Source organism: Astyanax mexicanus, chromosome 19 (genome assembly GCF_023375975.1).
Source record: "Astyanax mexicanus isolate ESR-SI-001 chromosome 19, AstMex3_surface, whole genome shotgun sequence".
Lineage (NCBI taxonomy): Eukaryota > Metazoa > Chordata > Actinopteri > Characiformes > Acestrorhamphidae > Astyanax > Astyanax mexicanus.
In genome coordinates, this window is record NC_064426.1 from 23708696 (window position 1) to 23720947 (window position 12252).

Here is a 12252-nt window from a genome sequence, read left to right on the forward strand (position 1 = left end):
ACATTTGCCACACTAAGCCCAGGCTGAAAGGCCAAAGCACAAAAGCAAACACACACAAACCATAATCACATCCTCTTTAACTGAGCGCAGAGGCGGAAGAAATGAAGTTCATGCTACCATAATCCAGTTCTCCAATCTACAACCCCGCACACATACACCCACACATTCAAATAAACTCAATCTGGCTGCTCAATCGACGTAAACATAAATACGACCAAATACGGCATTGTCTGAAGATGCTGAATACCTGCACATCTCAGCAGTGCGCAGATGTTTTCAATTAGTGCAGGCTATGTTGGGTGGCAGCTCATTTCTATCCTGCTGAGCCAACAACGTGTGTGTGTGTGTGCAGATCTGTAAACCCCACGAACTCACTGATGAATGGCTGAATAGCCCTCGAGTCTGCCAGCTATGACATCATTATCCAGAGAAGAGAGAGAGAACAAAGGGAATAGGAAAGAGAGAGAGAGAAAGAGAGACACACATCCATCGCTTCAGTCATCTGACAAGCTAACATCAACTAACTTCGCTCAACTAGGACACAACAGTCTCCAACTATTTCCACTAAACATCTACTGGTCTAACTGTCCTGAAATGTTCTTACAATGTAAATGGTGTAAAAAGACAATGTCCCATTTTGTTGTTGGTTTATTGTTTTATCCACGATAGCAAATAGTACACTGAATCCAATCAATATATAAACATTCAAGTATGTTTTGGTTCATTGTAGAGGTGTGATGAGATCTCGTGGCACGAGTTCTCGCGAGATTAGAACCTGGATGGATGGGACATTCCATTTATAAAGTTCTGACTTTTCTTATTATATTCGTATTATATTTCTTCTTATTATTATATTTCTTATTTATTTATATCATTTATTATTATAATCATGTTTTTGTTTACTTAGACACCTGCAGGGTTCCTCAAGCAAGTATTGGCCACTGTGGAGTTCCATCTAGTGGCTGGACAAGGAACTGCAGCTTCCTGTGACCAAACTGCCCACACAGCAAAACTGCTGTGGTAACCTTAGCTCCCAAAACGGACAGGCTAAAATCTGAAAAATATGGGCCAATCACTTGGCTGAAAATTGGCCAATAACGATCGATCTTCCCATCTCTAATTTATATTGCATTTTATTCTCCTTATATAGTCTGCTTGTATAATTTGTATACTGTATATTTTCTATAAACAATATGTACATTGTGTGTACAGTATTGTCCTTATTTATTCCACTTGCTGCTTGTATCCTGTGTATTGTACGTAATTGCCCGAATATTGTCTATATATTGCACATAATATGAGAGGCACGCTTTCATCAGTCACTTAATGTGAGAGATTTCTATATATGAATATATGTATGTATGTATGTATGTATGTACGTATGTCATGATCCGATCTACTAATTCTGGTGTGGCTGAGTGTCCGTATGTGTTTAGGTCTACTTGTCAGCAGTACACAGAGTATACGGAATCAAGACCTTTCATCTCGGCTTAAGGTCGTGAGGTCCTCTGAGACGCCATGTATGGTGTGGAACAGTAAGCGGATCCATTGCGCCTGTTCAAGGCTGCTATCTAATAAACACCTACTTAAAAGCACTCAGAAAGGTAAGGAATGAGGGTCATATTTTGCGGCATGTTTACTGTTCTGTATGATTTAAACACTTTAAAATGTAACAGCGTGTTTTATAATATAATAGTATAATATTCTCTCCAACTTTATCTTTTAGTGAAATACAAGAATGTTTAATTAAACATAATTAAACTAAAAGGGACACCCCACCAAACACTTGGCATTATGTGCTTTTATTTAACTGATATTGCCTCTAAAATTACAGTTTAAAGAGTTTAAAAGCAATACAATGTAAGATTTAAGATCTTTATAGGCACTGTGCAATGACATGCCAAAAATTATGGGACAGGAAATGTTATCTTCTCCCATGAATTCTGCCATGTCCTGTAGAATACAAAGAGCGCTGCAGTGACCCGTGTGTGGGGATTCCTCCACTGAATGTTAATTATTATATCATTTTTATTATCTCTCTACTAATATTTATCTGTACATTGCCTGCACAATATATATATTCTCAGAACTACACCAATGGCAGAAAAAGTAATCAATCAAGAAACACAGATGTGTTTTAAATTAAATTAGTATTTTTTTTACATCTCTACAGATTCATTTTTCGATTCTATTTGATTCACAGTACTGAATACCTCTTTAAAAATTGCTTTTGGACCTCACTTGCATATATTGTTAGTGTCAGGCAAACACCTGGGGCCTCATGTACTGCAGTTGCACCTGTACAAAAACATTGCGTAGGCCATATTTCATGCTTACACTTAAATGTACTAAATGTGACATTGCCGTAGAGGACTGCGCATTCTCATGTTAGTTTCATTTCAGGCTTACATATGGTTTGATACATTTAGATTTTTGTGCATACGTAACACTTGAGTTGAAATTCCATCCCAGTCATTGTACATGAGGCTCCAGGTATCACCAAAATAGCTATTTTACTAGTGAAGAAAAAAAACCTTTTAATCACAGACATATTTAGCTTCGACAGCAGTGCGCTGTGCTGTGTGTTCGCTGCATCCTTACCCAGAAGTCCATGGCTTCTATCAGAATGCAAGCAGAGTGGACAGCCAGGCTAATCATTCCCTGCATCTCAATGCAGCTGTTTGTTCATAGAGACAAGCGACGGGCTGTGTGTATGGAAAATGCTCTCTCAAGCCCCTCCCAACAGAACACACAAGCCCTGCAGCAAGTAAACAAGTCTGTATTAACAAAGGGTGATTTTGACATTCTGCAGGCAAGAGATGGAGCGGGAGGGAGACAGAGAGATAGGGGGAAGGAAAGGAGGAGAAGGACAGGAGGAGGAGAAGATGGGAGAAGAAGAAAAGAAGAGAGGGAAGGAAGGAGGGATGGGAAGGGAGGAAAGAGGGCACACAGCCAGTTGTTTTCCTGGTTACTCCGGAGCAGTGCGCAGTGCAGTCCTGAGCCCCATTCCTTTAACATATGATAAAATCTTGCTTTGTTTATGTAACTGGAGAGCGGACAGAATGTGCTTGCTTGTGCTTTTGATCTTCTCTGTATGTGTGTAGAGTGTGTGCGCGTGTCTGTGTGTGTGTGTCATCCTAAGGCACTGTTTGTTCGCTGCTCTGATTGGATAAACACAGCTCTAGGTCAAATGCATCATGGGACAGGAGGAGGGCTAGCATGCACGAAAGATTTCGCTTTCTACTCCATCCGCTTATCCTACTCCCTCTCTGTTTCAGTCCCATAAAACAACATACCAGCAGCCTTTCCTGAGCAAAACTCTGATAAATCCACATAATAATGCTAAGGAGCTACGCAAATGACGAAATTATCGTAACCAAACAAGAAAGTAACAAACGAGACCTCAGAAAAGACATGAAGGTAGAGGGGGAAAATATATGATCAATCAAATAATAAAACCACTTACAAGAGAAGAGACAGCATTGGTAGACATGTAAAAGTAGAGGAAGAGTAGCGTGGAGAGGAAGAGAGAGAGACAGAGGAACAGAGAGAGAGAGAGGTAGAGAGGAAAAAAAAAAGAAAAAAAGAGAAAGCGAGAGAGTTCCTTACCCTGCATGGTTTTGCCAAGGCCTTGTCCCAGCTTCCAGCCATGTTTCTGAAGTAGTCGATGGCCAATGTTATCCTGATGGGAGGAAAAGAGGAAAGAAAGACCAAAAATATTCCAATAATAAGAAGAGCTTTCCACACACACCTTCACCCATCCACACATACACACACACACAAATAAATATATTTATATACACTCTTATGACAAGCCCACACAGCAGCAAGACTACCGTGACAAAATCTTCACTCTTGTCTTCATCATCATGACAATGATCATAATCATCATACCCTTTGAGGTCAGTACTCCTTGTCAGAGAAAAGAGAGGGAAGGAGGGAGGGAAGAGGGCAGGAGGAGTGGAAAGAGGGGTAGAAAGAACGAATAAAAGGACAGGTTCACAGGGTTCTCTGCTGTAAGCAAACCCTACTGGCTCCTACAGACTATTTTGGGGCTACCACTACATGTAGAGTCACTGTAAAGCTGAAGTAAATGGGGTGAGATCTTTTCTTTACTTTCTACACTGCAAAAGAAACGATATTCTGGCAAGTAAAGGCAGCTTTAATTGTATAGTGTTATTCTGTCATTGTGTAGTATTATTCTATTAAAGGTTCTGAACAGCATGTGATTTTAAACCGAAACCAAGTGTAGTATCAAGATACTCAATACTGAATAATAATAATGTCAACAAAACTATAAAAGTCACCTGTGCCTTAATATAGGGGTGTGCTGATATGAAACGCAGGGCCCAAAATGCAGAAATACGATACTTGGGATCCGATACTCAAGATCTGATACTAAGGATCATATTTATTTATGGGAAGAAAATAAATATAAACCCTATAACTACATATGCTTAAGTATTCCATATTCCAAGGTTCATAATATAGTATATTATGTACTTTACAGTTTAAGTAGGATGTTATTTAAATGGCTATTTTATCCAAAGCGCATTTATTTGATACATTTATAATTATTTGTTTTATTTGTATTGTAGTTTAAGAGAGGAAAAAAGATGGCATCCGCATCATAATCAGTACTGGCAATTAAGTTAGTTAGAGCCTGGTAGTTCACAGTGCTTATGCTATAAACACACTGTGTCTCAGGTGGTTTGATAACTATATATGGTGGAATCAATATTGAGAACTAAAATGTGCATACCATTACGCCCCTACATTACACAGCAGATTATTTAGCTTCCTTCAGGCTGTACGACCACATAACAGTAAATATTGGAAATGCATACTGACTATAATTAAGACAACCTCACTTGCCAGGATATTTAAGTTTGCAGTGTAGAGTCTAAAGTCTAATCTACACACTAAGCGGAGCATTTTCGATACACCATACAATGGAGCTAAACAGCCAGCACCACACACAAACTCGAGAACACACACTCTGAGCCAACTGATTCACCTTCAGTTTCAGAGTGAGGAAAGGGAGGGAAATGCACGGTTATATACGTATCATGGCATGTACATACATATATAAACCGCTCCAGAGAGAGATTAATAAACAAACGACCGGGTGAAAAGAAACAAAAGTGGGGGAAGGGGGGATAAAAATAAATAAAACATACGTAAAGATCTTGCATCAACATAAAAAAAAACTTCCACAAGCTTTTCTGAGTTCACCATGACAACAGAACCACCACGAAAACATACAGAATGCAGCCGAAACGAAAGCGAGATAGAGACAGGTTGTAAGAAGAGCGAGAGGCCGAAGAAGAAGATAGAAGAGAGAATTAAGGAATGGACAGAGAGAAAGAAACAGCCTGAGAGAGAGAAAGTGAAAGAGAGAGAGAAAGACAGCGGCCTCGGGTTACCATTTGGAGGCCCATTGTGTGGGTGCACATGTATGTATGTGCATGGGAAGACAGAAGAGAGAGAAAGTGTGTGACGGGATAAGAGATTATTCTAATATATATATTTTTTAATAAATAAATAAATAAATAAATAAAAGAAAAAAAATGAAATGCAAACTACACCATTTCAAACTACATCAAGCCACAAAGACACTTCAAAATGTGTCTAAATCATTCCAAGCACACTGAAGGAAAAATGGATTTGGAAAAAAAAAAAAGACAAACATGAGCATAAAAGAGAAAAAAAAAATACTTTCTTTAAGAAAGAAGGGCACAAAATGTAGTCATAAGAAATGTGGAAAAAGGTGATTACCAAAACTCATTAACCCGCATGCAGCTTTTTGTTAAAACCAATTTAACAAAAAGAGAGAGACGGCGGTGTTAGTACTGACTGTATACTGAGCATATACAGGGGAGGAGGGGGGAGGGACAAAAGAGCCGTGGATGGCGGTTAGAGATGAGAACAGGCACGCGCAAGGTCATCTACTAAACCGAGGACACAGGCTAGAGTGGGGGGTCAGGGTTGGACTGAAGCAGGCCATGAGTGGTTGACTCAGAGTCTAGGGGTGGAGCAGGAACAAAGTTAGTGCAATATGGTCAGGGTGGGAGTGGTCACCGGCACAAAACACGCCCCTCTTTTTTTGATAGCGGTTGTTTTTTCTCATTTTGTTTTTTGATACTGTGGCAAAACTGACCAGTCACTTTTTTCAATCATTTTTAGATTTTACGGGAACTAGATAGGGTTTTAAATCCACATATTAGGATTATTAATAACTAACTTTAATCCTAAAATTGGTTTAAGAACCTCCTTCACGTTTCAAACCTAAAAGAGGGTTGAATGGAGAGCTGCAAGTAGTGATTATTTTGGTAGTTTGATTAGACAATGCTTATTTCTGCCATGCCCTTCATCTCTGCTTGCTGTGTGTAAGGCTCCTGTTTCTAGCTTTCTCTGTCCCAAAACAATAGAAATAGCTAAATGTGGGATTTAAATGGTCTTTAAATATCCTGACCACTGTCCTTTAATTGTGGAAGGTGCTGCTACATAGAGTAAATATGTAACCTGTTGTGCTTAGGCACTTTTGGAGAAACAGGCCGAGATGAGTTTTACACTTCTCCCATTGTGTTTCTGTCCCCAGTATTTTGGAGTCAACATTTTTTTAATGTTCTGTTTAATGTTTAATATTCTGAGAAGTAAAGATTTTAGAAAAATGGCTGCTGCTAGGAACACTGGCAGCAAGTGACTCTAAACACCAAATGTGTGTGTGTGATTTTGTTTTTAGAGAAAAATATCCAGATGGCTTCAAAAAAAGATCCACACAAAATGTTATCTTATTCTACATTCCCATTGGGCCTGGGAATACCTGGTACTTACTTTATTCTGGGCAAAAGTAAGGATGGCAGAAGATAAGTCTTGGACCATATCTCCTATTTTTATTGGTAGAACAACATGCAATTAAAGGATTATATCTTAGCATATAATTTATATATTTATATAATTAGCTTTCTGAAAGGGATCAACATGATCTCAGAGCTGTTTACACCTTGCACATCTTCTGTAATCAGATCACAAATGCGTTTCACTTGAACGTGTTAAATCACACTGTGATTTAAAAAAAAAATATTCATACTCCTTGAACTTTTACATTTTAAAATGCATTTTACTGAGATTTTCAGTGATAGACAAACAAAAAGCAGCACATTTTTGTGAAGTGGAATGAAAATGATACGTAATTATTACATTTTTAGTCAAATATGAATAATATACAGGGCAATCCTGCATGAAAACCTGTTGGAGGCTGCAAAAGACTTACTTTTTATATATTTTTATAAAATATTTACTTTCCAGCAAGACAATGACCCTCCACATACATACATCCCATTAGGCATCTGCGGCAAGACATGAAAATTAAATTACTGTTTACAGACACTCTCTATCCAAACAGGCTAGGCTTGAGCTATTTCGCAAAGAAAAATGGGCTAAAGTCTCTAAACGCTCAAAGCTGGTATAGAGGGAGCTGAATACTTTTGCAAATCTCAATCATATACATTTAGGTTTTGTTTGTAAGAAGACAAAATATGAAAAAGTTTAAGGGGTATGAATACTTTTGCACTGTACATCCAGATACGATTTGAACACAAGACGTTTTAACGCAAGGTGTAAATAAGCTCTATGTCTTTTTCCTGCTTTGAAAAAGAGTGTTAGTAAGGTCAGAGAGAATGAAGGTCACCTAATCTTGTACAGCTACAAATTCGGTGTGCAATAGGAAGTTGAACACCCTGAGATCCCTTTCATTTATCAGCAGTGCAGATGTGCTTGCAGCAAGCCCTGCCCAAATGGCCTGCAATGCAGTGGTTCTGCAGCACATCCCGCTTGCGGCAATGCGCACACGCACGCACCGCACGCACAGACACACACACTCGTGCAAGCGAGCAAACGATCCATTTGGCTGGCTGTTCGGAGGACACAAGCTGCAGGGAGAAGGTTGAGATGACCTCATATTACCTAGTGATCGCTGCATAATAATTCCACCCTACATTTGAGCCAATCAAAAAACGGCTTTACTGAAGAGGCAAGAGAGACTCGTTTATTCAGTGGCAGCAACAAATCAGAACTAACAGAATCGAGGCAGGTGATTTACCCAGCCTCTGACTGGTCAGCCATCGAAATGATGGGTGGACGTTTCGAGACGTGTCCACGTGAGGAGGGGAGGGGCGGGTTCTGTGCAGATGAAACAAATGAATGCGCTAAAATAAAAGACAGATGAAAAGCAACAACGCCGAAGAATCCAACAGCAGTGCAAGTGGAGTGAAAACATGTCCATACGAACCTGGCTTTTAAACCCTGGCCTGTCAAAAGAACAGTCAAACGTCACACAAAACGGAAGAAAAACGGCCAGACTCTACAACTCTCTACTGTTCACACTGTCTCTCTTTTTTAAAACTAATGCAATCTTTTCACTATATTAAGACAGTGACAGTGTCAGACATCTACAAATCCACTAACTGTCAGTCAGTAGTTGTTAATATTAATGATAAATAAAATAAAATGAAATAAAATAAGTGTTATTTAATTGTCCAAACAGGTACACTCCCACAAAGGACTGGTAGAGAGGGATGGGAGGTGTGCAATGTGCTGCTATTAACCCACTGAGAGGAAAACGAGTCAAGAGGCGATGGGGGGAAAAGGGACTGATGGGGGTTTTAAAATGGACCTCAAACAAAGAGGAGGATCTACAGGAATAAAGAGAGAAAGAGAGATGTACATGGCAGCATGTGTGTGAATTTGCATGCTGGAACGGATTTTAAAGCCGTGTGTGTGTGTGTGTATTTCATAATAAACACATCAGAAGAGGTGTAATAGCACTGCAAATAATAGCAAACTATTAAAAACGGCATTACTTGCTTACAGCAACAGAGGGAGCTCTTCACACTGACGACTGTACTCACGTGATGCAACAAGCACACATGACGTTGCAACCCATATCTAAGCACATCATAAAAAAACTAATTTCATTCATTTTTAAATCACTAATATAATAATACAAAAGCCTACAACATAATACTTTTAAAAAGCAATTAACTTTTAATTATTTTGAATATTCAGACATAGTAATTAAAACACAAAACTAATTAAAACCCCAAATAATTAAAACATTACTAAAAATAAAAAGTCAATATACTGTCTCATTTACACTGAGGGGCTCACCCCATGTATATACAGATTTACATATATATCTTAAACATTAAAAATTAAGTCGACATACCAACTCATTTATGCTAATGGAATCTCCTCTAAGACTCGGATCGGAATATTTTTTGCATAAATACATAGAGCAGTTGCCTGTTGGGGGGGCGTGTGTACTCTACTCTACTCATCACCATGCTTATGTACATGTTCAACAGCAGCTCTGGTTGAGTTTGGGTTAGATAGAGTCACATTTCCAATCGGAACGCGTTGCAAAGTCTAGATACAGAACCAGTGAAGGTGTGGAACTCTCCTGTACTGCTGTGTAGCACATGCAGGATGTGCTAAAACAGAAGTTAAAGATGTCTAAACATCACTTGATTAAGCAATGTAAAAGACTATAGCAGCAGTAAAACTGTGCTGTGCGTGTCTAACCCAAATGCAATACTCCTCTGGTTAAAAGTAGCATCTCCACTTAAATACACTAAAACAACGGCAATACCCATTGTGGTAAAATGTTAGCAAATCTATCACTATCATTGATAATGTAATTATTGTGACAGGTCTATCCATATCTAAATATTTAAATAACCTCTCCTGCTTTATATGGGTGCAAAATCTGGATTCCTAGACAACCGTTACACAACGTAATGAATAAAATCAATGTAGATAAATACCTTTCTTAACATATATTGCAGTCCTTTAAGTGAAAATGATAAGGTGCTAACAAACTGTACGCTGTTGATGCTCAGGGGTGGCAGCAGGGTGTCTCCCACTGCTGAACCTCTGAGGTATTTAATAGTGTGTGCCTGTGTGTTTAACTGGGATCCAAACATGACAGCTGCTCTCTAACCCTCTGCGTGTGTGTGTTAAACTGCGAGAGAGACCTCACAGTTTCCTGATAACGGACAGTCACAGTGGGGTGCCTGGGTTGAAACAAATGGAAGGACAGTGAGGAGACTGAGGGAGATGTAGCTTTATCCAGTTTAAGCTCATCTTCCCTGGGAATCATTCAGCTATCCATATTTAAGCCAAATCCAGGATCCACAATATGGAGAAAGCACCATACTGCCATAATTATTGGCAATATGATATGACCTTATGATGACATGCAGAGAACTGATATGTTAGCCCTGTATGCAAGCTCACAATTGCACTAATGCATTTTGTAAAAATGTTTTATTGGCCCAAAAAATTAACCGTATGGGATACCATTAGATACACAACCAAGTTTTCAAATAATTTAAAATGATCAGAATAATAAACCTAGAATTTAAGGTTTATGAGAAGCGATTAATCGACTGGTTAGATGGTTATTTAAAGTTTATACAATTCTAACATATCTGTATTGTTAAGTTTTATATTGTGTATAACAAACACTATATATTGCTACCCTATTAAAAACCAAGCCCACCCAGCACTGACCCTAAAACCCATCTACATGTTGCTATAACAGGGTGATTCAATTTTACCTGCGTGGCTTACGCCAGTTTATTATCGTAAACTGGCAGTCCCTATTAAACAAGCTGGACAGAGCAATTCTGGACATGTGTACAAAGGTCAGCACAGAGCGTGAAAACGACAACTTTTGACCTTTCCCTCGGAACATTCTTGGATTCATCTTTCAGACACACTGACGAGGGGTGTGTGTGTGTGTTAACTTGGCCCTACAAGATTGCATGAGTGTGTGTGTGTGTGTAAGCAGTCGGACCTTCAAAGAGAATACTGCAAGTTTTTGCACAGAAACGGTTACAAATATAATATTGTATGCTTCGGGTGATTAAAAATGAATGCCCTTCATGTGGAAGACTGTTCCGAGCCCTCAGCTGGGCTGGCCATTCTTTATATCAATAAGGGTCTTGTGACATAAACGCTACATTCACCTGATTTAACACAGACACAGTGAAAACTACAGAACTTCAAAGACATTATAAAAACTGCATAGAAATTCTGCATCCCCCTGCAGTGCAAAATGGAGGGCAGTGACCTTGCCTGACTCTGTTTGTCTGGCTGTGCTGGTGAGTAAGACGGTTAGAGCTAGAGGGAGACTCACAAGGAGACTAGTGCAGAATTTCCTGTGTGCAAGTTTCACTTCCAGAATGCAACTGACTTACTCAAGACCTTTTATCAACCGCCATGTTTCATTTAGTAAGTACGTAAGGACGTCTATTTAGTGTCAGAATTAGGGGTGTGCCATATTTTATTGTACGCAATATCACCAAAAATTCTGACAATGTATTTGTTTTGCATAAATATGCTGCATTTAAGTTCTGCGGCAGATTTCTGTTGTTACTTACTTTATTTTTGTTACAATTTTTATTTTGTTAGGACTTGTTTAGGACTTCTATGAAGCACAACACTGGACTAAAGAATGATAAATGTCAATTCATGATTATTTTATATAGAGGTATCCCATGACTTTTGTACCATACTGTACCATAAATCTCAAAATTACTTTGTGCTTGTGTACAGGTTTATGTTACATTTTTCAAGCTTTTAGAGAAGGCGCTATATAAATACAAATATTTTTCAACATAAATATAATAATAATAATCACCTTTGTTTCATCTATACACTGTAACACTGTAAAAATATATGTGAAGTGTGTACATGCCTGAACGGTGTCTCAGCAAATGTTTGTGTGTGTGTGTATGTGTGTCTATGTGCAAGAAAGTGACCACTATCATAATCATAGCTACCCAGTGCACATCTCCCAGGTTTGTGGGGTGTATCAGGGACAAACATAAAAAGGCGGAGAGGGGGAGGAGGTTAAGGTCAGACAGAAAAAGAAAGAAAGAAAATGAGAGAAAGAAATGACTGCTACCAAGTTAACACATGCAAGGCTTTAAAAGACTTGAGTGATGGGAGAAAAAGAGAGAGAAAGGGGGAGAGAGGGAGAAGAAATAAGGGAGACAAAAAAGCATGAGAAAGAGAGAGGGAGGGAAAAAAAGAAAAGAGAGCAGAAGAAAAAAAGATCCCAATTAAAGAACCACAGACCTCTAGCTGCCTACGGATCACACACAATGAGTGGCAGAAGAGGGGCACGGAGAAACAAGAGCAGGACACACACACGCTCTCAAACACCCACCCACCAACCAACCC

At 38.9% G+C, this 12252-nt stretch overlaps 2 protein-coding genes across 9 annotated transcripts in view; both read right to left on the reverse strand.

Moving 5' to 3' along the window:
- Positions 1–12252, reverse strand: part of arf2a (ADP-ribosylation factor 2a) — a 114114-nt gene that overhangs the window by 94986 nt on the left and 6876 nt on the right. The window lies entirely within an intron of this gene.
- The window catches only part of gpatch8 (G patch domain containing 8), a 53995-nt gene that overhangs the window by 17044 nt on the left and 24699 nt on the right, over positions 1–12252 (reverse strand). For 4 of the 8 annotated variants that reach the window (XM_007229941.4, XM_022673050.2, XM_049467983.1 and 1 more), the window contains exons 3-4: positions 8294–8312; positions 3610–3682 (exon numbers count right to left, since the gene is read on the reverse strand). In XM_007229941.4, the coding sequence (XP_007230003.3) occupies positions 3610–3616 (7 nt within the window). In that variant the 5' untranslated portion in view covers positions 3617–3682; positions 8294–8312. Of the gene's footprint in view, positions 1–3609; positions 3712–3836; positions 4036–8293; positions 8313–12252 lie in introns of those variants that run through there. The other 4 variants (XM_015605830.3, XM_007229939.3, XM_015605828.3 and 1 more) reach the window with 4 other exon arrangements.